Raw genomic sequence first — 26,707 nt, forward strand, 5'->3', positions numbered from 1 at the left:
TCTACACAGTATCAGAGTGTTTGGAACCAATGATCACACATCCTTAGCAGAGCACTTCTGCACAGCATCAAAGGACAACTGGGCAACTGGGCCACTGTAACTGGCCTGATTGTTTGCTAGTTATTTTCAGCGGGTTTGTTTACCCGTGGGTACATGTTGTCGGCACAAATAGTAGATACCAATGCGAAATCAATCCCTTCGGAATAAGTAAGGGACATAACTCAATTCAACACACATGCGTGTTCCATCGCGCCCCTTACACGACAACGTTAGCTTCCGGTTGCATTCCTGACAAGTGTTGACATCGCAACCAAGAAAATGTGAGTATGCTGTATTTCTGTGATGTTTTTGATAATCACACACACGTACAAATTCTTATACCTACTATCGGTTTTGTCGGTTCCCGCTATTGTATATAATGATATCAAGAATGTTGATCTTTGTGAAAGATAATAGAATCTTTGAGAGCTAATTCGAATAAATTTATCTGTAGTGTTTTTCTAAGTTTCTTGGACATTGTAAACATGTTTTATTGGCTTGGCGTAAAACTATATTTATGGCAGCTTGTTTGATCAAGTCGTATCTATGAAAAATCGGCAAATCAGTTACTTTAATAATTTAGTATCTGTATTGTAATGCATTAGTATACGTTAAAAGTACATTAAATTTTAATGAATGTATACTATACTGGCGTTTTCTGTTCTCGCGGTACTTACGGATATCAGCTGAAAAAAATAATAATGCAAACAGTTCTTATCGTAATAATGCTTGTTGTTTTTAAATGAAGAGATTCCCCTTCTAACATCTGCATCCATCAACTGCGTGATCCATCAGGTGTATTGCCACTCCTGAGCTCGATGAAAAACATGGTCGTCTGTCACTAACTTATCGAGGCATCTTCCATTCTCGTGGCATAACGAAGAAACGAGAGCACCTTTAGAATACAGCAGCACAACTCGTGAGGACGTTAGAGTTAGGTTAACCTAGCCTAACTTAACCTAACCTAACCCAACCCTAACCCCAGCCCAACCTTACTCACCTAAAATTACATAAAGTGTATTACGACATGTTAGAGTTTATGGTGCTGTACTCTAAAGGTAGGCCAAGTAACATTAGTGTAAGGAAGGGGAATCCTGATTTGTCCAAGCTAGTAAAAACTCACCAATATTCGTTACATTGCAAAAATTTTGATCATTCGCAGACTTTGGCCACTTCCCAGTTACCAGTCAGTGATGTGAACAACCGCTAATTATTACGCATCAGCAATCTTGGCAGAAAACATGTTTATGGCAAGAATAGGAAACACACAAGAATAGGAGATGGCCCTGTACATATAAAATGGCATTTGAACCAGTTAAAACTGTATTATTTGTATATTTACTGTAAGTAAGCATTCATGAACTCCTGTTAATGTATTCGTTAATGTAAGAGTACATAATATACAAATTGTAACAGTTTGCACTGGTTCAAATGCCATTTATGATATGTATATTCAGTTACCTTCCATTAATTTATGGAAACGTGAAGGTCCAGGGTAGAATAGACCTTCAGCAACCCATGCTTGCCATAAGAGTACATGTAGGACTTGAACATTGCTGTGAGATTGCTATGTATATTGCTTATTTTTTATTCAAAGGAGTCAAAGACCCCCAAGTAGCAGTGGCCGTCCAGTCACAGGGGCAGCTCGTCCCCCAGGGACAGGTAGTAAACGAGATTATTGTCAATACTTTTAAGAATTTGATGAATTAAATGTCTGTAAGCAAACATTTTTCCTAGAAAAAAGACTAAATGCAGTTTCATTGACACCAAATATGGTTTTATCAAATGAATATTTTAGGTATCTTGGAATATAGTGACCAGGTTTCTTTTTATATAACTTCTTTGTCTGTGAAACACAATGTTAATTCTTACTTTGTTTGTTGCCAGCTGCTGGAAGACAGCCAGGGACGGCCACCAGACTGACAACCGCTATGGTAGGTTCGTCATCATGTGGTGGAGTTACTTCATCTCTTCAGCTATAATTCATACAAAGATTTGAATGTTTCAAACATGTAAGTTTACTGTGTGCATTATTTTCATTTACTGTATGATCAATAATCTTTCAGAATCCAGGTACAGCTAGGCCAGGCACTAGAGGAGGACAGATAGGGGGAGGCGTGGGTAGGTAGTCAGTCATGAAATATCATGATGAAGAAGCAACCAGAAGTTTCTTCATTTTTCAATGTTTAAAAAGAAACTGAAATACCATCAGTTTAAGAGTGAATTGTTTGTAATCGTTTTAAAAAAAATTAATCAATAAAGGAGTATTCTCTCTGTTAATACTGAAATGTTTTATGGAAATGACTGAAACAGGTTATTTGGGGAAATACATGGAATATGAAATATATTTTTTCTTATATCATTCATTTCCCTTGACTGTTGATTTATTCTGTATTTTGTTCTTATAAAACACAATTAGATTTAATTTAAGTTCACTGACACTTGTCCTGTGCATCCCCAGCCCTGATGTCCCAGGTAACAGTGGTGGATCGTCCAACTACGCAGCAAGGCTTAGGGGGAATGAAAACTGCCAAGCAAGGTTAGCAGGAGATCAACTGTCACTATAAACAAGAGTATTTGTGGGAGTCTTTCAGTTTTATTAAGCTGAAATAAAAAAAATTAATTGAAGCAAGTGTTTCATACGTACGCCATGTATGCCTTTACATCACACAATGACAATCCAACTTCTAGGCAAGTAGGTACCTGACTCTGAAGGCGTGGGTTCGAATTCTGGATAGGAAACAACCCAACAAAGTACTAGAATCTGTACTTTTTTAGAATGTTCAATCCCCAATATAACATATGTAATATAAGAAAACATTTAACTTAAGACATACCAGATGATAGTGTAACATTGTTGTCTGTCCTTGATGGTGATAATGGTGTTACAGGTGGAAGACAAGTTATGGACAAAACATACTACCTCGGACTGATCAGGTAAACACTTCATTTTTAAATTAGAAATGTACATTATGAAACCAGTCAAAGGTCAAATCCAGGGAACCAGTAATTAACCGAGGTGTCTTGAAAATGTTTTTAATGACTGTATGGAATGATTAGTAGAAGCATACCATTCATTCAAACCTGTCTTCCTCAAGCTCTGATTGTCATAGCAAGCACTAGTTATTTCTGTTTAAGTCTATATGATTTGGTCAAAATTACAGAGGGACCATGCCAAGGAATTGATACTGATCAGTGATCACATTAACACAGAAACCTGTATTTTTTCACGCAAAACATCAACAAAGCATGCAAAAACATTCTGTGTGCGTGTTTAGCACTCATAGATTCTGATCTATTTATTTTTATAAAGTACCTTAAAACAGCAACATATGAAGAAACAATATTTTGAAATGATTCAGGTTTGTTATAAACATTTCACGCATAAAAGATTTGGACTACATGTTTTAACTTTTATTTCTGCACACACTCTTACAAAACCAACCGCAAACACTGGTGATGATGATGTGGATGATGATGTGTTGCAGGAGTAAGATCAATGAACTGAATGCAGAAGTGATCCGACTTAACAAGGACATTGAGAATGCTAATGATGAAAACTCCAGTTACCTGTCCTATGAAAAGAGGTACACATTTGTTACAGCTTCCCATTATATACCTCATATTACATGGTAGGTATTGTCTTACAGTGTGTAACGGTCTTGCAGTAAGAGAAGGCTCTGCAATCTGCTTAGAAGAACATGCTGAAGTATGACACCATTTTGCCTCAACCCTCCAAATACAAATACTGACAACAACAATTATAAAGTACTGATTTTAGTTCTTAATAGCCTGCCATTTCAACTACAACATACAGCATGTGACGGGGGCACACCACACCCAGTTTGTTGTATCCATAAGCTATAAGGGTGCTGTAAAATCATAGCTATATGTCCTTTTACCATTAACAAAATCCCCTGGAAGAAAAATGAACAGATCCCTGAATATGCTCTTAGTTCTTCTAACAGTATGTGCACCTTGAACCTTACATTTTCTGTTAACATCAGGTATGAACAGAATTATTTCATGATAATATCCTCGGTTGTAGAGCTGAGGCATTGGCTGGAGAGATACGAGACCTGCAAGGAGAACTTGGTGATTATAATACTGTAAGTATGCTCACAAACGGCTAAAATACTGTAAGTACATCTAAGTATTATTAGTAGAGCTTAAGTACACTAAAGTGCTATTATAATACTGTAAGTACACCCAAGCAGGATTATAATACTGTAAGTGCACCCAAGTAGGATTGTAATACTGTTAGTACACCCAACTAGGATTATAATACTGTTAGTACACCCAAGTAGGATTGTAATACTGTTAGTACACCCAAGTAGGATTATAACACTGTAAGTGCACCCAAGTAGGATTATAATACTGTTAGTACACCCATGTAGGATTATAATACTGTAGGTGCACCCAAGTAGGATCGTAATACTGTTAGTACACCCAAGTAGGATTATAATACTGTTAGTACACCCAAGTAGGATTATAATACTGTTAGTACACCCAAGTAGGATTATAATACTGTTAGTACACCCAAGTAGGATTGTAATACTGTTAGTACACCCAAGTAGGATTATAACACTGTAAGTGCACCCAAGTAGGATTATAACACTGTAAGTGCACCCAAGAAGGATTATAATACTGTAAGTACACCCAAGTAGGATTGTAATACTGTTAGTACACCCAAGTAGGATTGTAATACTGTAAGTACACCCAAGTAGGATTGTAATACTGTAAGTACACCCAAGTGGGATTGTAATACTGTTAGTACATCCAATTAGGATTATAACACTTAAGTTCACCCAAGTAGGATTGTAATACTGTTAGTACACCCAAGTAGGATCGTAGTACTGTTAGTGCACCCAAGTAGGATTATAATACTGTAAGTACACCCAAGTAGGATTGTAGTAATTTAGTACACCCAAGTAGGATTGTAATACTGTAAGTACACCCAAGTAGGATTGTAACACTTAAGTTCACCCAAGTAGGATTATAATACTGTTAGTACACCCAAGTAGGATTATAATACTGTTAGTACACCCAAGTAGGATTATAATACTGTAAGTGCACCCAAGTAGGATTGTAATACTGTAAGTACACCCAAGTAGGACTGTAATACTGTAAGAGCACCCAAGTAGGATTATAATACTGTAATTGCACCCAAGTAGGATTGTAATAGTGTTAGTACACCCAAGTAGGATCGTAGTACTGTAAGTACACCCAAGTAGAGTTATAATACTGTAAGTGCACCCAAGTAGGATTATAATACTGTAAGTGCACCCAAGTAGGATTGTAATACTGTTAGTACACCCAAGTAGGATTATAATACTGTAAGTGCACCCAAGTAGGATTATAATACTGTAAGTGCACCCAAGTAGGATTGTAATACTGTTAGTACACCCAAGTAGGATCGTAGTACTGTAAGTACACCCAAGTAGGATTATAATACTGTTAGTACACCCAAGTAGGATTATAATACTGTAGGTGCGCCCAAGTAGGATTATAATACTGTTAGTACACCCAAGTAGGATCGTAGTACTGTAAGTACACCCAAGTAGGATCATAGTACTGTTAGTACACCCAAGTAGGATCGTAGTACTCTTAGTACACCAAAGTAGGATTGTAATACTGTTAGTACACCCAAGTAGGATTATAATACTGTTAGTACACCCAAGTAGGATTGTAATACTGTTAGTACACCCAAGTAGGATCGTAGTACTGTAAGTGCACCCAAGTAGGATTGTAATACTGTTAGTACACCCAAGTAGGATCGTAGTACTGTTAGTACACCCAAGTAGGATTGTAATACTGTTAGTACACCCAAGTAGGATTATAATACTGTTAGTACACCCAAGTAGGATTGTAATACTGTTAGTACACCCAAGTAGGATCGTAGTACTGTAAGTGCACCCAAGTAGGATTGTAATACTGTTAGTACATCCAAGTAGGATTATAATACCGTAAGCACATTGAAGTGCTATTATTATTCTGTAAGCACACCCAAGTAAGATTGTAATACTGTAAGTACACCCAAGGAGGATTGTAATACTGTAAGTACACCAAAGTAGGATTGTAATACTGTAAGTACATTTAAGTGCTATTATAATACTGTAAGTACACCTAAGTAGGATCGTAGTACTGTAAGTAAACCCAAGTACGATTATAATACTGTAACATCACCCAAGTAGGATTGTAATACTGTTAGTACACCTAAGTAGGATTATAATACTGTAACTACACCCAAGTAGGATCCTAATACTGTGAGTACACTCAAGTAGGATTATGATACAGTAAGTTCACCCAAGTAGGATTGTAATACTTTGAGTACACCCAAGTAGGATTGTAATATTGTGAGTGCACCCAAGTAGAATTATGATACTGTAAGTACACCCAAGTAGGATTGTAATACTGTAAGTGCACCCAAGTAGGATTGTAATACTGTAAGTACACCCAAGTGGGATTGTAATACTGTAAGTGCACCCAAGCAGGATTGTAATATTGTAAGTACACCCAAGTGGGATTGTAATATTGTAAGTACACCCAAGTGGGATTGTAATACTGTAAGTACACCCAACCCAGTACACCCAACTTATCCTTTCTCACGTTATGCAGCTCTCCTCTTCCGAGAAACTTGCAAAATAGGCCTTGCCGTTGTAACAGGTAGGCTAACACTAGCTATGCCCAACTCATGAGATGAAAAAGTGGAGTTCATCAATGGTGATGGTGTTACTGCTGATGCCAACACTTGCGAAGTAGTAAATGTTGCAAAGGAAGCTACCGGAATACCAGAACCCAAAGTCTTGTAGGAGACAAACACTGAGTGGGTAGTAGCGAAGCATTGCCAGGCAGCATTAAACCAGAAGTACTCAAAACCAACAATGAACTCCATGAACTATAACAGACAGACAGACAGACAGACAGACAGTTTATTCAGTAAGGAGGCCAGTGGCCCATAATACATGCAGATAATTATTTACACCTTTCCAAGAACTATGCTATGAGATAGCACTGAACCAAAAGTACCATGATCAATCGCCACACCAGGCACACTGTGAGTAACCACCCAACTAATCAGGGTATAAGTAGGCCCTGCGCTGATAAAAGGATGAAGCGCCACACCAGGCACACTGTGAGTAACCACCCAACTAATCAGGGTATAAGTAGGCCCTGCGCTGATAAAAGGATGAAGCGCCACACCAGGCACACTGTGAGTAACCACCCAACTAATCAGGGTATAAGTAGGCCCTGCGCTGATAAAAGGATGAAGCGCCACACCAGGCACACTGTGAGTAACCACCCAACTAATCAGGGTATAAGTAGGCCCTGCACTGATAAAAGGATGAAGCGCCACACCAGGCACACTGAGTAACCACCCAACTAATCAGGGTATAAGTAGGCCCTGCGCTGATAAAAGGATGAAGCGCCAAACCAGGCATGCCATAAGTAAGTGCGGAATCAAGCATGCCAGGAGCAAGCACCAAACCATTTGCTATGAGGAAGCGCCGAACCAACAGATGTGTTATGAGATAACGACAAAGCAGGCAAGGTACATATAAATGCTGAAGCAGAAGCACTTTGATAAGGCGTCAGACCAGGGAAACTATGACTAAACCAACCATACTATGATGTAGTGAACTGTGAACACTGTGTCGTAACGCCGAACCAGGCGCAAGCAGCACTTGAAAGTGCTGCACCGGGAATAATCACATGCTAGCTGAAAGTGCCAAACCAAGAGCAAGCGGCGCTCGAACTGAAGGCGGCGGAGGGGAACAAGTGGTGTTCTTACGATTTGATATACTCATTTCTTTCTTTGAAAGAACACTCGACTTGTCAGAGAAAAAGAACATGTCCACACAATGTAGCAACAAAAAGGAGAATGACAGGCACAAACCATCACATGTTCATCTGAGCATGCAGCATGAGCATAGAGATGATTGACAGGTGCCGAAGTCAGGTTGGGACAGAGGTCAGAGGTCAGTAAGATTTGATTCAACTTAGCTCATAGCCTGTTTCCACACATGGTCGTAGAGGAAGAGGAGAGTTGCATAACGTGAGATAGGATAAGTATATAAATATACAATTTATGGTTAAAATTTCCAGTACTGTAAGTACACCCATGTATTATATTGATACTGTAGGTACATCCAGATAGGATTATAATACAGTAAGTAGACCTATGTGTGACGTGTGTATTTGAAACATGTTTCTTGTAGCTGGTGGACAAATTGACCACAGATGAAGACATCCAGGATGTGGAGTTTGACTGCAACAATGTGAGTAGACTGCAGTGGATGAGTATAGAGGGGTGGACATGTACACACTATACAACTTACAAAGTGAATATTCATGTTACGTTAAATCTGTCAGTGACGTCACTCTATTGTTGTAGCAGTATTTCTTGTCGTATCCCAATCCCACATCAATTAGGGGGCATTACTTCAGTGTCATCCCTCTGCCTGGGGATTTCCTGAGGAACAGCCCTTGACTTTGATTTATTACTTGGTCGATTCAACTTTGTCTTGCCATCTCTGAATGTGATCGTAAAATATGACATTATTGAAAACTTCCAAGATGTAGCGTGGACACCTGGTGTCAAACCCGCAACCTAGCTTACTAGGCTATGAAGAATCGCTGTGAAGAATGAGATTGTTTCTCGACATGAACCATGTGTGCCTCACAAGATAGGTAGTGTGGGCAGCGCACGTGCAGGGCACAGGTAGCACTTGAGAATGTGCATAGTGCTTGCAAGGCGAGGTGTCAGCTGCCAGTCTCATCCCAGTTGATTTCAACACCAAATATTGAAATTATTTCTAAGGTATATCTTCCGTTGTTTTTTAAGTTGGATAAAGGATTATTAAGAAGCAAGGATGCCTTTTGGCAAAACAGCCTCACTTCTTTGTAATGCCCGGTCATGCTTTATAATATACATAATGTCAAGTATTATAGAGGATATGTTTGTGCGGCCTTGTCGGTCCAGGTACACGGACAGAGTTCATTTATGGACTTCAGCTTCTATATGCTTTTGCTGGGATTTTTCTAGCATCATGTTCTTGACAATAATATTGTTATGTGTACTGAAAGGTCTCTTTGAAAGAATACAGAATTTGAAATCTGTCATTCTTTTTCATAGAGATCCTCCTTGGGGTACTTATAAGCATTTAAATGTTCTTTAAATTCTCGCGACAGTTGTAACTATATTTTTTCAATAAAATATATACAAAACAAAAAACATCGTTTTTGTCTTGTGAAACCACCCCTACAGGGCCCCTGGCCCCGTGACAGCCAAGAGCAGGTAACTCTTCAGACTATAGCCTCCAGCAAAACACTTCCTTTTCTGTCGCCCGCCTATGCAGACGTGCTTCAGCGTTCACAGAGATTCTTACTTACCGAAGACAAAGACAAGTACTAAGATGAGTACCTCAGAGGCTTAAACTGTATGTATGGTTTCTTTATTAGACGCATGGGCGCATTAGGAATCATTTTTTACAGTTTACTTGTCAAACTGTTGTAACTTTTGCCGTCCCTGTTGGTAGCCACATGGTTAGCATAATGGTGGAAGGCAAACCTTTTTTCCCTCCAAAACTTTTTAGTTTTATGGCGGTCTTTTTTAAAAAAGTACGCTTGTGTAGCTATGCTTTTATGTACTTTATTCATGTTATCTCCATATTTACTACTATTTTTTATAAAAATATGTCGTAAACTATGGTGTCGTGGCACTTAGCTTTTACCTTAACTATGTACATAGTTTTAGTTTTAGCTTTGCGCCCATGCGTGTCTTGTTTTATTGTTGTTTATTATGCAACACTAGGAGGTTATTTGTTGCCTTGCAGTTTAAATCCTGCTCAACATGCAAATCCTCCATTCCGGCTAAAGACCTGCATGATGTATGTCTAAGATGCCTAGTGGAATGTCATCACGACGATCAGTCTTGTGATGTGTGCACGGGGTTTACCCCTCAGACCAGAAAGTCTAGACACGCGGACTTCTTGTTCTATTCCAACCTACTGAAGGCAGGGGGGGATATCTGGGCTCAGGACCCTCCATCTAAGCGCTCCCACAAAAAGAAAGGCGCAGCTTCTTCTTCGGAGGGGTCGGTTAAGAAGGCCAGGGTGTCTAGGGACCCTTCCCCTTCTTCGGCCGTTGTTCCCTTAGCACCTACCCCTACTTCGCAAGCACCATTAATCTCTGTTGATTCAATTAATGCCTTGTTTCAGCAACAGATGTCTTCGGTACAATCAATGATAGATTCAGCGCTGTCTGGTTCAGTTGAGGGAGGCCGCGGCCCGGGCTTAGGCTCTGAGAGCGCTCTTCCCTCTGGGCAGCCGTCCTACTCTTCGGGCGTTCAGGCGGATGTGCCTAGGGCAGTCGACCCCAGCTTGTCCCATGGGGCAAGTGGGGCAACAACGCCCGGTGTCGGCGGCTTGACCTCGGTCAGCGCGCCTAGTGCCACGGTGGGCAGGCAGCCTAGTGCTGCCCAGCCGCTGGGGGCATCGACATCCTATCCATTTCCTGGGCTCTCGGGTCACCCTCCGGTGGGGGGCTTGCCCCAGTTGCCCAGGCGACCTAGTTCAGGCTCTGGCAGGGGCGAACCTAGCGACTCGGCCCTTCTTAGTCTCTCTGCTCCTTCGAGTTCCGTCTCGATAGCGCCCTCGACAGGTTCGCTTTACGGTGAAGGTTCCCTGTCTGAGGAGCATGAGGAGATGGATATCGAGGAGGAGGGGATTGGGGAGGAGTGCGAGTCGGAGGTCACGTACTCGTTCGGTTCATCCCTCAGACAGGTTAGAGAGAAAATTGCCGAGGTCTTACCTCAGGTTTCTATTCCTGTGTCGGAGCCCGACCCCTTGGAGTTTCGGCTCCCCGGGGAGGCGTTCGCGCCTACTAAGGTCGCCGAGGTGAGGTTGCGTCTGCTCCCATCGCTGGTCGGGGAGGTAGTGAATCCGCTCCGCTCCGGTCGCGCTTTGATCTCCCGGAGATTAGCCGCCGGTATCAACTGGATGAGGATTCGCTATTCGAACCACCAGTGGTGGACGAGTGTGTGTACGCCTCGGTCACCCTGGGGGGGGGTCCTCCTCCTCTTCCTTGGCCTCGGCCAGGCAGGGCCGGCGGCTGCCGCCCTTCTCCACGGCCACTCCAGTGCTAAGGTCCGCCTATCGTTCCTTTGAGGAGCAATATAGGTGTGCGGCCCAGCAGCTGAGAGTAGTGGTCCATTCAGCTTACCTTTCTGCTTTGCAGGGGCAGCTGTTGGATCATGGGAGCACTGCTGACGACTCTCCGTCGGCAATGTTGGGTCGGCAGCTTACAGACGTGCACTCTCATCTGGCGAGGGACAGCATCAGGTGCTGTGCTAGCCAGATGATGGGGGCTGTCATGGGGTTGCGTCGGCTATGGCTATCCGTAGCCAGGTACTCTCCCGCTACCCAACAGGCACTCCTGGCTCTGCCCTACAGGTTGGGATCTTCCCTCTTCCCTGGGGCATTACAGGTTGTGCAGGAGGCCGCGGAGGCTGTTAGCACTTTCAAGGACTCTAAGCCCTTGTTAGAGCAACCCTCCTCGCCTCGTCAGCAACAGCAGCCTTTTCAGGGCAAAGGGAAGCCGGCCCCGGCTTCCCGTTAAACATTTGCCCGGAGCCTTTGGTGTCCCCCACACAAGCAGGCGGAGAACTGCCGACGGTGGGGGTACATTGCCTTGCGCCAGAAGTCCCTGTAGGCGGCAGGCTGTCACTATTCCTTTCGGAATGGCAGGCAGCTACTTCAAATCCCTGGGTCCTGTCCACAGTCAGGGATGGCCATATGCCACAGTGGAAGCGAGACCATGTTTCTCAGGGATTCGGCACACGCCGGTGCCGTTCTCCCGGGAAAGAGCAGAGGTCCTCCGTGCCGAGGTCCAGTCGTTACTGGACAAGGCTGCCATCGAGATGGTTCCGGAAGGTCAACAAGAAGACGGGTTTTATTCCACGTACTTCCTTGTGACCAAGAAGGACGGAGGGTTCAGACCGATCTTGAATCTCAAAGGGCTGAACAAGTTCATAGAGGTTCCGTCCTTCAGGATGGAGACACTGCGGTCAGTGATCTCTTCCGTAGAGACAGGGGATTGGCTCACGTCAATCGATCTCAAGGACGCTTACCTCCATGTTCCAATACACTCCGAGTTCAAGAAATACCTTCGGTTTTCGTTCGACAGGAAGTGTTATCAGTTTCGGGTTCTACCCTTCGGCATCTCCACGGCGCCGAGGGTGTTCACCAAACTTATGTTGATTCCGGCTCAGCTAGCCAGGTCACAGGGCAGATGTTGTCATCCGTACCTGGACGATTGGCTTTTGAGGGCCCTCGGGCTCCTGTTATCACACGATGCCACACAACAAGTGATGCACATCTTGTTGAAGCTCGGCTGGATCATCAATCTCAAGAAATCAGACCTGACCCCTACGCAGGATCTGGTGTTCTTGGGGGCACAGTTCAATACGGCTCAGGGGATTGTTTCCCTAGCCCCAGACCGCATCGTCAAAGTTCAGAGAACTGTACTTCAGTTTCTCGAGTTCCCCAGAGCCACAGCGAGAACTTGGCTTCATTTGCTGGGCACTATGGCGGCTACAGTGGACGTGGTCTGGCGTGCGAGGTTGAGGATGCGACCCATTCAACAGGCATTAGCCCAGTTGTGGTCCCATTCGGAGAGCTACGAGACTATTCTCGAGACTCCCGCTTGGTTGATTCCTCACCTGCGGTGGTGGACGGAAGTCGGAAATCTGTCCAGGGGGATCCCCTTAGAGACACCGACACCTTCCCTCTCGATTCAGACGGACGCCTCCCTCACAGGCTGGGGGGGGCGTCCTGGGCGAACTATCGGTCTCGGGTCGTTGGGCCGAGGACGAAGTTACCCTACACATCAATGTGTTGGAATTGAGAGCAGTCCGCTGGGTGTTCGAGAGCTTCGTGGAGTCAGTGCGGGGTCAAGTGGTTCGCCTAGAGATGGACAACCAGACCGCTATGACGTATATCCTGAAGCAAGGCGGCACAGTGTCTCCGTCCCTCCTTCAGGAGGCATGGCAGTTTCTGACTTGGTGCGACCAGTTCGACATTCGGGTGCTCCCTGTTTATCTCCCGGGCATAGACAACGTCCGCGCAGACACGCTATCGAGACGTATACTAGCCCCACACGAGTGGATGCTGCATCGGGGGATATTCGGGATTATTTCCCAGTTGTTCGGGTCGTTCCAGGTAGATCTGTTTGCCTCTGGGGCGACGAACCAGATTCCTGTGTTTTGCTCAAGGATACCGGATCCGAGAGCGATAGCCAACGACGCCTTTCTGCTCGATTGGACAGACAGAGTACTTTGGAGTACTATTCCCGCCAGTGCCTCTGATCTCACGAGTCCTCTCGCAGCTGACCGCACAACCGGCTCGGCTACTTGTGCTTCTAGCACCGCTTTGGTCGGCTCAAAGCTGGTTTCCGGTAATTCTCAGGTTTCTGGCTCAGCCTCCTGTACTATTACCCTTTCGACCGGACTTACTATCCCAGAACGGAGCGCCACACCCGAATCCCAGGATTCAGTGGGTGGCTTGGCCGCTGTCCGGAGTCGCCTCCATGCGAGAGGAATTCCTGCACCAGTTGCAGACACAATTCTGGCTTCGCGGAGGGATTCGACGAACGTTCAATATGAGGATAGATGGGCCTGTTATGCGTGCTGGTGTGTCGACAGGGGGATTCTCGATCCCTTTTCTGCAGATCTAGTATCTGTGTTGGAATTTCTGCAATCTAAACTGGAAGCCGGTCTGGCCGCTTCTACAGTTAGAGGTTACTCCACGGCAATCTCTGCCTTCCACATTCCTGTCGACGGTGCATTATTGGGGCAGCACCCTCTAGTTCAGCGCTTTCTTGCAGGCGTGGACAGAATCCGTCCGTCTGTCCGGCGGATTAGTCCCCCTTGGGACTTGCCAGTCGTTCTTGATTGGCTGTCCGGTCCTCTTTTTCACAACATGTCGACTCTGTCCCTCCAGCTGTTGACATGGAAGACTGCTTTTCTTGTGGCGGTAACCTCTGGCAGGCGGGTAGGCGGCATACACGCTATGTCCGCCAACCCTGAATTAACGGTGTTTCACAAAGACAGAGTGAGCATTCGATTGCCAGATACTTACCTTCCAAAGAGAGATAGCACCTTTCACGTTACGGCGCCTATTGAGCTTCCCGCTTTCACGCAGCCTTCGCCGCCCGGTACCTCTCTTCAACGTGCTCACGTCTTAGATGTCCGTAAGACCCTTAAGGCTTATATCAAACGAACAAAAGACATTCGGAAGAATGATCAATTGTTCTGCTGTTATGGTGGCGGCAAGGCTGGCCTTCCGGCGAACAAGCAGACCATATCTAGGTGGCTTGTCTCTGCCATTTGTATGGGATACACCTCGAAAGGTCGTACGCCCCCTGAGGGTTTGAAAGCTCATTCGGTTAGGGCTGTGGCAACTTCTAAGGCATATGCGTCTGCCTTGCCCATTGAGGAGATCTGCTCTGCGGCTATTTGGAGTCGACCGAGCACGTTCATCCGTCATTACCAGTTAGACAGACTGTCAAGTGAGCGTGCTCGGTTTGGCCAGTCAGTTCTCACCAGTGGGCAGGGCACGAGTGCCCTAGCCGATTGAGCTACCCTTGCATTTGACGAACGATCATTTGACAAACGATCATTTGACATTGTAGCTGCAACAAGTAGACTGGTGGTGGTGTCTTACTGTATACTTTCCATCTTTTATCCCGGTGGTGGGCTCTATTATGGTGGTGGTATTTTTTGCTTTACCGGTCTAGACTGTTTCAGGTCTTCCCTAGCACCTTGGCCAGTGCACGAGAATGGACCCTGATATATCGGTCGCCTGTCTCGACTCCCGTTTTTTTTGTAAAAAAAAAAAGTGGGGGGGGGCATTTTTTATAAGCACCCTATGACTTCTCATAGAAATGTAGGGTTAGACCATGTAATAGCCTGGCCCTGGTCCGCACCCCCGCCACAAGGCATAGAAGGTCACGTGACCAGGTAAGTTTGATTCCTTGTTACTTTCAGTTAAACGTAATAAAGGTTATCATCTTATGTCAGGTTCATGAGCAGACAGAATGCCTCTCCCTATGATCAGTCTTTTGGAGTCTGTCTTATGCTTATAAGGACCCCAAGGAGGATCTCTATGAAAAAGAATCGAACAAACCTGTAGAGGTTGCAGATTCTTTGAATAGAGTCCTCCTTGGGGTAAGGCCACCCACCTCCCCACATTCTGTCTGTATTGCTTACAGAACGGAAGTGTTTTGCTGGAGGCTATAGTCTGAAGAGTTACCTGCTCTTGGCTGTCACGGGGCCAGGGGCCCTGTAGGGGTGGTCTCACAAGACAAAAACGATGTTTTTTGTTTTGTATATATCTTATTGAAAAAATATAGTTACAACTGTCGCGAGAATTTAAAGAACATTTAAATGCTTATAAGTACCCCAAGGAGGACTCTATTCAAAGAATCTGCAACCTCTACAGGTTTGTTCGAATATACTGAGTCCCCATCATACTGGATGCATGTGTGTATTATAGGTATATATATTATAAGTATTATAGGTGTAAGCTATAACAGGTTGACAAAATCAGATTCTCTGTGTCCCATCTCCCTTTCACACTGTACACAATATCTGTATATATTCTGATTGATTATATTACAGCTGAAATCACAGAATGACAGAGAAGCCAAAAAAATAGAAGACATGTTTGACGTCAAGAAACAGTGAGTCCAGCTGCTCTCATTTGACTGTACAAATATGCATTTCATATATTATTGGTCATAATAATGGAGGATTTCTTGTTGCTGCTTGGAACAATGGTTGATCTGATGTTGCTTGTGTAACAATGGTTGATCTGATCTTGCTGATTGTAACAATGGTTGACCTGATCTTGCTTGTGTAACAATGGTTGATCTGATCTTGCTGATTGCAACAATGGTTGATCTGATGTTGCAGGCTGTAACAATGGTTGATCTGATGTTGCAGGCTGTAACAATAATTGATCTGATGCTGCTGATTGTAACAATGGTTGATCTGATATTGCTGGTTGTGACATTGGTTGATCTGATGTTGCTTGCACAGCAATGGTTGATCTGATGTGGCAGAATGTAACAATAGTTGACCTTGCTTGTGTAACAATGGTTGATCTGATGTGACAGGCTGTAGCAATGGTTGCTCTGATGTTGCAGGCAGTAACGATGGTTGATCTGATCTTGCTGGCTGTAACAATGGCCAATATGATCTTGCTGGCTGTAACAATGGTTGATCTGATGTTACTGACTGTAACAATGGCTAATATGATCTTGCTGGCTGTAACAATGGTTGATGTGATGTGTCTGTCTGTAACAATGGCTAATATGATCTTGCTGGCTGTAACAATGGTTGATGTGATGTTGCTGGCTGTAACAATGGCTAATATGATCTTGCCGGCTGTAACAATGGTTGATGTGATGTTGCTGACTGTAACAATAGTATGTCTGATGTTGCTGGCTGTAACAATGGTATATCTGATGTTGCTGGCTGTAACAATGGTATATCTGATGTTCCCAGGAAGGAAGATATGATTACCCAGCTGAACACAGAACTGGACCAAGAGAAGCGTATGGCCGACAGTCTCGTTAATGATATGGTGAGTACAGCTACCATACACTTAGGACATGATCACACAGAAGGGAAGGGCTCCAAGCTTATTTCTATGCTTATGAGCAAAAGGTATGAATACTTGTAATTCTGATCAATATAAAATATGCAAGATGTTATAAGGTACTGGAAGTTATAGGGTACTACATATTATCATCATGCGTAAAGTCAACTGTAAATTATTACCCAGTTTACAGGGAATCAACAGCTATACTTAACACATGATATCTGAACTTGAGAATTGTTACCTCTGCTTCATTATATGAGCTAGTCCTAATCGTGAGATCGGGTTGTCAGTGATTGTGAGTCACTGTAACCTAAAGGATGTCTATTCATGTCTTCTCATCCAGATTTGGTTATGTCCAGACAATCATCATACACATGAGGTGATGCCAAGTATAGCAATTAACAGCTATAACAAACATGAAGAAATATGTCCATTCCCACTTTAGCACCTTTCCATCATTTTAACACTCCCTCTGCTGTATAACACAGTGCCTGAGATGTAGCAGAGATCTATTTCTGGGTGTTTTGTGTGACAGGAGCCAGAGATGAGGCAGAGGTATTTCCGGATGAAGGACATGAACGAGCACCTGCTAAAGCAGCTAGAAAACGGTCAACAAGAACTGGATCAGCTCAACTCTAAGATTGAGGGTTTGCAGGATGTATGTGTTCTATGAAATTATAGAATCAAAATTGACTCAAGATATGTTTGTAGTTGAATGATAATGATATTTTAAGACATATTTTATTCTTTGTGTTGTGATATGTCTTATTATCTGAAACCCTGACTGCCCTTTTCTCTACAGGAGCTGTCTATGTCACAAGTTAAGCAAGAAGCAGGTAAGATAAACATGAGACAAAAATTATACAACCTGTAAACCTCTGCTACATCATTACTGTATCCCTTAGGTCCATAATTACCCAGATCTTCACAGGGGTAGCTTGTAAGTAGAGCTGTCCATACTAACACAATCAGTCACAGCTCCCCACTGTGAAACGCAGCCTTCAGCTAACTGAGCTGAAATATTTGTTTGATGTTCCAGTGCGATTGTACGAGCAGCTTCATGAGTTGGAGGCAAGGCGAGACCAGCTGGTGGAAGAGGCCAAGTCACGTGGGACGCCAGCAGAGGAGCGGGAGAAGTTGCTGAAACAGGTGAAGGAAGACAACCAGGAGATAGCCAGCATGGAGAGACAGTAAGTATCTCCTGAACACATTCAGAAACAGGAAGTACCTCCTGAACACATCCCCAAACACAAAATTAGGTAACTCCGCGAATCATGTACCTCATGAACAGAACTCGAAACAGGAAGTATCTCCTCAAATCATTGAGAAACAAGAAGTACTCCCTGAACACATGGAGAGACAGGAAGAACCTCCTGGGCCTGCTTGCACAGAGCAATCTTAGTTACAATCAATCTTAAGCCCCTACAATCAACTTTACAATCACCGTACAATTGCTCTAATCCACTTGCACAAACACGATCTTAAGACAGCATTGATTTAAGATCGCAATCTTAACCAAGATCGAACTCTTCAACGTTGGAGGTAGAAATTTCTTAAACTGGACTACTGTCTACAGGTGTCTTCAAGTGCGCATACCATGCAGCGCAAATAAAACGTGGAACTTGTTCCCGCACGCAAATGACATTCCTTCTTTAAACGTACCTTGCAGATTTTTCATGAAAACAAAACAAAACCAAAAGAAAAAAAACAAACCCAAAAACCCCAACCCACAAATCTTTGAAGGAAATGATAACGTTGAAGAAGGAAGCAATAACGTGGAAGGTAACATGTATAATCACTCGTACCTCAGGGGTTATTCTCTAATTTTTCTACATTCTAATTTTTTATGAACTAAGTATGTGATACTGCAACCACAGAACTATCATGTTTATGCAAGTATTGAAATGCAAATACGTTAACAGATTGGGCATATTGACCTAATAATCATGAAATTAAAAGATAGCACATAAATAAAATTTCCTTATGATATAACACCTCAATGTACCATGGCTGTCAGTTGAACATAGTTTGGCATCGGTGTTATTTGGAGTAAAATCCCATATATATCCCACAAGCATTAGATTTGTAAAGATAGGAAAGTGTGACATGACTGTGGGAGTGTTTCTTCATAATTATTATTCGCTTTGTTAAAAAAACGTTTTATGCAAATTTCACATACCCGTTATTCACGTTTGAAAAATACTTGTATTATATTAAAAATGCATAGATTAAAACTCTTGTCTCTCGTCAGTAGAAAAAAACATAATTTTGTACTTTATCCAACTGTAGATTATTTCAATGATAAAGAAAGACAAAATCATTCACTGAAAAGAAATATGTGGATATCTGTTCTGTCACAACAGAACATGCACTGTATTAATTTTGGGCATAGCAGATTTTACGGCAATGGCATGATATGCAGAGGGAAACCACTCCCATCTTGCGTAAAAACTAAGATTAGCTGCCCTTGAGTTATTGGAAAGGTCATGGCCACTGCTAAGCGCATGCAGACACTCTTCGTTACTATCCTTTCCTTGTTTATCAAAAAGGTACAGTGTATGATGTTCATACCGTTTTCCAGCACTGAATCGGGTGAGAAATGTACTCTATGATAATCGACTCGATAATGATGTTGTTCACTACCTCAGATAACGATATTTCTGACATTAAATCGATGTTGCACTCTCCGTGTTGTTGAAGTGTCGAGGCGAATCATACAGCTTTATGCAGTATAAAAGCAATTCCCAAACCTAAAGCTAATTATTTGCATGAGACTTACACCAACTTGAACGCCATTTTGCTAGTGACTACAATGATCTTAGCTCCTTACAATTGGTTCCTACCAATTGTAAGTTTTGATTGTAACTTACAATGATCTTAGCCTACAATCGCTTTGTGCAAGTGGATGGCGATTGTACCCGAAGCCTAAGATCGCGATCTTAAGGATTTACAATAATTGTAGCTCTAAGATCGTTTTGTGCAAGTGGGCCCTGGAATGTACCTTCAATGTTAGTGCATGTGCCCAATTTCCTTTTGGCATTGTCTTTGTGCACACACCTTATTATATAACAGGTATGTCTTGTACAGGCTTTAGTCAGAATCTGTTGGAAAAGCAATGTTATGTATTTAATTTCATTCTTTAGAACACAACAGAAAGCAAGAGTTTCAATTTATGTTATTCAAAACTACCGTAAAAACCTGATAGTGGCATCTTATAACCTTTAAATGCAAAATTATGGTTAGTATGTATGTGATTCCAAGAACTGAGCAGTTTAGCAGGGAACATAACACATGTACCACACACATCAGTGGGTTTCAGCCAGCTAGTATCAGACAGTTATGTGTCAGTAAGTGATGTCAACCCTTTATCATGAACTGAACATTCAGTTCCATGCTACCTGTACCAGGTAAATTATGTACAATGCTTAATTCTCCAGGACTAAGGAGTTACAGGAACGCACCGAGCAGATCCAGGAGGAAGTGAGGCAGCTGGACCTTGACATCGAGGAGAATCAGGGTACGTAGCACTGACAGGGTGAGGACGTGTAGCACTGACTGGACATGTAGCACTTTTTAGAGTATGCTGCACTGTCAGGACATGTAGCATTGAAAGTGTGAGGGTCCGCATTTCAGCGGTATATGTAGCATTGGTGAGGGTGTGTATCACTGACAGGATACATAGCATTGACAGCAAGAGGGTGTGTATCACTTGCACCATACATAGCACTGGTGGGAGTGTGCAGCACCGACAGGGTACGTAGCATTGAATGTGTGAGGGTGTGTATGATTGACAGGATACGTAGCATTGACAGCAAGAGGGTGTGTATCACTGACAGGATACATAACATTGAATGTGTGAGAGGGTGTATCACTGATAGGATACATAGCATTGACAGTGTGAGGGTGTGTATTAACTGACAGGATACATAACATTGAATGTTTGAGGGTGTGTATCACTGACAGGATACATAGCATTGACAGTGTGAGGGTGTGTATCACTGACAGGATACATAACATTGAATGTGTGAGGGGGTGTATCACTGACAGGATACATAGCATTGACAGTGTGAGGGTGTGTATCACTGACAGGATATGTAGCATTGACAGCAAGAGGGTGTGTATCACTGACAGGATACATAGCATAGACAGTGTGAGGGGGTGTAGCACTAACAGGATATGTAGCATTGACAGCAAGAGGGTGTGTATCACTGACAGGATACATAACATTGAATGTGTGAGGGGGTCTATCACTGACAGGATACATAGCATTGACAGTGTGAGGGGGTGTATCACTGACAGGATACATAACATTGAATGTGTGAGGGGGTGTAGCACTGACAGGATACATAGCATAGACAGTGTGTGGGTGTGAAGCACTAACAGGATACATAGCATAGACAGTGTGAGGGTGTGTAGCACTAACAGGATACATAGCATTGACAGTGTGAGGGGGTGTAGCACTAACAGGATACATAGCATAGACAGTGTGAGGGTGTGTAGCACTAACAGGATACATAGCATAGACAGTGTGAGGGTGTGTAGCACTAACAGGATACATAGCATAGACAGTGTGAGGGTGTGTAGCACTAACAGGATACATAGCATAGACAGTGTGAGGGTGTGTAGCACTAACAGGATACATAGCATTGAATGTGTGAGGGTGTGTAGCACTGACAGGATACATAGCATAGACAGTGTGAGGGTGTGTAGCACTAACAGGATACATAGCATAGACAGAGTGAGGGTGTGTAGCACTAACAGTGTCTGTAGCACTTACATTTGTTATGTGGGTTGTAATATTTGAAAGGGGCATATATGCAACTTTCCAAAGTGATGGTTGCATGATGTGTTTTGTATCTACAGGAGAAAGAAATCAGAAATACAAGGAGTTAAAGAAGAGAGAGGAAAATATGGATGGTAGGTTGAACATATCTGTATAAAGCAAGTTACTGCACTGGGAAACATTACATTGTACATATATCATGTCGGCTATACATGCAAGAGCCCAATGAGATGCATATTTTTTTATATTTACAGCTAGACTTGACTTTCTTTCCAACCAAGATTGTCTGGCCCATATTACCTGTATGAAAGAACTTACATTTAAAGGACTAGGCAGTAAGCTATGCCATTAGTTATGGATTGGATTGTCTTCAGGCATACAGAGTTGGTCTGGAGTACTGTAGCAGATACCTTTATTTATTTTGCAAACTCTGACATCTTTTATGTGGTATGTTTGTAGAATTCCTGAACACATATGAAGCATCCAAGTCCCATGAACTGGTAAGAAACAGTGAGAACTATATACACCAAAGCCTGTATGTAGCTAATATTTTGCTCACTGTAAACCTTTTTATGATAAAAACATTGTACTACAAGACAAGGCCCCATCATACGAGTAAAATATACTGCTGATCAGTAGTGTTTTGTTAACTATGTGTGTAATTAGAATACATTTTTGAAGTGGCAGGAATGTACAGAATGATGCTATTGTATATGATGATCATATTGTTGTTTCAGCAAAGAATCACAGAGCTTGAAGGAAGTATTGTAGAGGCAATGGAGCGCATGAGCAGGGTAAGGCTGTCAAGGAAATATTTCTTATCAAAGCTGCATTTTACATGTCCTTCTACTATATACTGCATCACATGATGTGGAAGCTAGATCAGTCACAGTTTCATGTATGAGAGATAACAACAGAGACTAATATTTGTTGTCCGAGTTATTAATTTTTGTCTAAATCCTGGATTGCACATGGTTGTCAGCAACCAATTCTTGTATATAAAGGGGTTGGGCTGCCAAGCATGGCGACTTTCTTGATAAATGTCATTGTATCACTGTTCACTGATCATCATGTTAATCATTGGATTGGTTGCTCCAAACTCACATTTACACTGCCATCATGTATGACATGTATGAATATTGCTCAGTAGGTTGTGAAACATCAAACACATAAAATTAGCACAAGGTTCTTGTTTATAGTAATATGTAAGTGTTGTGTTCAGAACATGGGTAGATTCTCCCACCTGCCTACACCCAAGGAGCTGGCCAGCATGAAGGAGGACCTAGCCTTCAAGGAAGGGGAGATGAAGAAGTCGGAAACTACAGCTACCGGACTTGCTTCAGGTAGACCGTCTGGTCTGATGTCGCATACGATACCCATACAAATTCCAAACTTGAAATCAGTCTGACCTTCACGCTTCTTGCTACTGATTTTGGAAATGACAAAGTTACCTCCCTTCCCATTGTCATTGGCAATAACGTGAATCAAGAATCTTATAAAATCACTTTCATTTTTGTAAACTAATCACAATTACATTGATATGCATATCCAAAGTATATATTGCCTGTGTGTTGTATGCAGAACGGGAGAAGCTACAGCAAGATTTGGCCAAGATGCATCAGTTTGAGGAGAAACTGAAGGAAGAATTGGTGGTCCTCAAGGAGAAGGTGAAGATTATGGAGAAGGAAATCGAAACCTATGGGGACCTCAACTTGCTCAAGGAAGAATCGGAGGCCAAGAAAAATGTGAGATGTGTAGCTGTACAGCAGATATTCTTGTATACATATCCAGTTGACTGGTAATGGAAGCAAGGACTTTCATGCTGTGGTTACTTCTCATGTAAGAGTGTACATGCACTAAATCAGCACTTGTTCAATTATAGGACTGTATAGCTTACATGATTAGTATGAATATCTATATCCTGAGACTGATTCAGAGTACTTATCACACTGTATGGCAACCTGTTACAGAAACTGATGGAGGATCGAATTACACTTTTGCGTCGCCGTGATGCATTCAAGAAGCTGATTCAGCAACGCCAGTCTAAATATGAGGGCCTCAAAGCTCAGCTCAATGACAATGAAACGTATACACAGGTACAATATTACAGCTTATTATTTGCAAGCAGTACTGAATAAAATATAATTTACATCCCAAGGATGTACAACCTAACTGACTATAGATATCCACTTGAATTATGGCCAGTGAAATCCAGAGAATTGACTTTGAAATATGTTCCATGAGGACTTAATCTTGTTTCAGCTGTCAAATTTGGAGAGAAAGTGGCAGCACCACGAACAGAACAACTTCTCCATGAAAGAATGTATCCTTTTGAAAGATCTTAAATTCATATTCCAACTTGTGAAAAAAAAATTGATCCATAACTTTCACCTCTGGTTCAGCAGAGTTATTAAATGTTAATGCGCTCAACCTAGATATTGCATGTAACCCTGAAAATATTTCCTTAAGAAACCAAGTTATCTCTGCACGGACAATGGAGTGCGACTTTGTCCCAATCAGCCGCCGTGTGTACCGAGGACTTGAGGACTTCAATGTTTTGCTCCAGGACAGACTCGCTGGCAAGCACTCTTTATAGAGTGATGATAACCAGCTGCTATGATCAATGCCGACCAGTTCATATTGCCTTATGCACAAACTTGTTAAGTTTTTTTGACGTAATTGAAACAACATGTATACTAAATGATGATGAAGGCAGAGTATCTATCCAGTAAAAATATAACTAGGAGTATTTGTTCATGTACAAAAAACTGCTAGCAAAATTTATGACACAATTACAAAGCCATCCTTTTCTGATTGTTCATTCTAAAACATTAGTAGAAATAGTGAGAGGCCAAACAATATGAACAGGTTGACCAAATCATTCCATTGAGCTAAGCATACCACATTCCTGATCATCATTTTGTCAACTGAACAAATCCGTCCACTGTTAGAGTATAATGTGTAATAAATTATTGTCTTGTTGCTGCGAGTGAAGTCATGTCTGTGGTTATCCAGTGAATATCCCTTATGTTGAGATAAAGTGAAGGACAACTGGAGCAAGAATATAGGGTGGTCCTGAACTTGTTTGGATATGCCATTTGAACATATAGCTCATTTCAGTTATGGTATCCATGACAACAAACACAACTACATTTTGAGCCAAACAAGAAATATTATGAACAGTAATAAAAGTTATTACGATCCCCATAAAGTGTTACATGGGTACCTGCTGGCTACCAAAAGACTCTTCAACATTGCATTAGAGTGAGTTTGGTTTTACGCCGCTTTTAGCAATATTCCCGCGATATCACCAGAAAATGGTCCTCTTACAGTTACATCCACAGCAACGCTTGCTGCAGGATGCACTGGAGACCAAACTGGGTTAATAGCAGCCAGTGTTTACCTTGATGCAGAAAGCCTGCATACTGAAGCACAAATCAACTCAAATATGCATGGAATTCAATGACCTGTGTCCTTGTAGACGCAATGGTACTAGGCTTTAAGTACAGGATAAAGCATGATCCGTATTACGAAAAAGTATGGATGTTGTCATGAGAGCATTTCTAGAGTGAAAACATCCATACTTTCTCATAATGCCCATTAGTCATACTTCATCCAGCTAACAAACTGACCGATGATACACTTTAGACAGTTTCTATACTCGTGTGTACTGTGGAAATCAACTGGGATGAGACTGGCAGCTGACTTCCCACCTTCCACATGCCATGCACGTGCTACTCAGCATGTGCGCTCTCAGCACTACCTACCTTGTGACTAACACATGGTTCATCCCGACAAATCTCATCCTTGACAGTGAGGGTCAATATTGAAGTAATTTCCCTACATGGAGGTGGCATCAGGTAATGACAAGAAACAGTGCCTAGGTAGAACATTAAAGTGACATTACTAGAGGCCAATAAGTTCAGATGATCTAAATTAGTAATTTGTTGCCTATTAAAACTACTTAGTTTACTGCTTGCTAAGTTTGCGCAGTGCTTCTTAAATACCTAACCTGCTTTACCCAATTTTTCTTACCTTTTTCAACAATCACAGTTGAAGTCTTGATGAAAATTCTACACTGAAGTTGACTTCCCATGACATGTCTCATGACACCATAAAATCATGACAACTAAATTTTTTTTAATGTCTTGGGCACACACTGTCTAGTCCATTTGGCTCAAAAGCGAACCGATGAGTTGAAATGTAACTCGAAAACGAATATGCATAACATACTCAATGAAACACTGATCATAATCAAACTATCATATCAACTCAAGAGGTTTTTTGCACAAATGTTTGTCCAAATAAGAAAAGTTGTTGACCAAACTATCATCAAAATATTTGCACAGTTCACTGTTAATTACGAGGTAGTTGTGTAGACAAAGGCACAGCCAGGTGTTCAAGTAGCACATGCACAAGTGCTGAGAAAGTGATGTATTCATTAACCTGGGATGTGCGGTCTCCATGCTTTCTCTGCACTCCCCTCTCATAACATATGGTGAACTGTGCAAAGGTTTTTAATGATAGTTTGTTAAACTTTTTTATTTGAAGGAAAGATATTCTGCAAAAAACAGTTGGTATGATGTTCTGATTATGACCATTTCACTGAGGATGTTGTTTATTAGTGAATCATTTAATAAATGTAGGGTTTCGATTTCTTCAAATTGCTGGTAACAATAGTTTGTTGTTCATAATTACCTCTTACGTAAGCCCTCTGGAGTTGCTGTCCTGATTTGCTTTAACGCAATTGCATTCTGATCTTTTCACTGCATTGGATATGGATTTGTCTTTACATCTGTTTTATCTTCACAAATTGGCCAAAAGGTATTGACATGTTTGGGTTTTTTGTTAACAATTCAATCGAAACATTCCAGCTGAATAGCCTGATCGTTTATCTGCAATTTTTTTATACAATAGAGGGTCAACTAAATCTTACCATCAGATCAGGTTATTTGTGTCTAGTGACAGCCAAGTGATTTAGACTAATTAAGACATTGTACACATGCTTTCGTTGGCCAAATATTGGCTTCAGATGGTGCCTGGTTCTCTTCAGCTGTACGTGGCTTCCCAAGGTAACTGCTCAGCAATCTTACTACTCCACGGTAGCATACATCCTGCAAACCCTTTTTGTCTCTTAGCAATGTATCTACATATCTACATGTGTGGGAGAGATTATCACATCCTGACATGACGTGTATGAAAAAAAAACCAAAATCAACAT

At 42.2% G+C, this 26,707-nt stretch overlaps 1 protein-coding gene across 1 annotated transcript; it reads left to right on the forward strand.

Annotated features, from left to right (window-relative positions):
• The first annotated feature begins 239 nt into the window (after window positions 1-239).
• LOC137290308 (intraflagellar transport protein 74 homolog) lies at window positions 240-24,468 on the forward strand. The gene is made up of 23 exons (XM_067821125.1): window positions 240-320; window positions 1,637-1,701; window positions 1,927-1,973; window positions 2,106-2,160; window positions 2,501-2,578; window positions 2,931-2,976; window positions 3,528-3,626; window positions 4,088-4,148; window positions 8,259-8,318; window positions 15,719-15,780; window positions 16,607-16,685; window positions 17,239-17,361; window positions 17,506-17,539; window positions 17,743-17,893; window positions 20,141-20,220; window positions 21,567-21,620; window positions 21,946-21,986; window positions 22,224-22,280; window positions 22,709-22,829; window positions 23,068-23,231; window positions 23,457-23,582; window positions 23,749-23,809; window positions 23,964-24,468. Coding segments are annotated over exons 1-23 (1,785 nt in total). The 5' UTR covers window positions 240-318; the 3' UTR covers window positions 24,083-24,468.
• The last annotated feature ends 2,239 nt before the right edge of the window (window positions 24,469-26,707 follow it).

The sequence above is a fragment of the Haliotis asinina genome, chromosome 7 (genome assembly GCF_037392515.1).
Source record: "Haliotis asinina isolate JCU_RB_2024 chromosome 7, JCU_Hal_asi_v2, whole genome shotgun sequence".
NCBI lineage: Eukaryota > Metazoa > Mollusca > Gastropoda > Lepetellida > Haliotidae > Haliotis > Haliotis asinina.

What these genes read in the sequence shown, in the direction of transcription:
- LOC137290308 (XM_067821125.1), top strand. An exon ending in TGACATCGAGGAGAATCAGG is followed by an intron (nt 20,221 to 21,566) that starts GTACGTAGCACT and finishes TTGTATCTACAG; the next exon opens with GAGAAAGAAATCAGAAATAC. An exon ending in CATCCAAGTCCCATGAACTG is followed by an intron (nt 21,987 to 22,223) that starts GTAAGAAACAGT and finishes TTGTTGTTTCAG; the next exon opens with CAAAGAATCACAGAGCTTGA.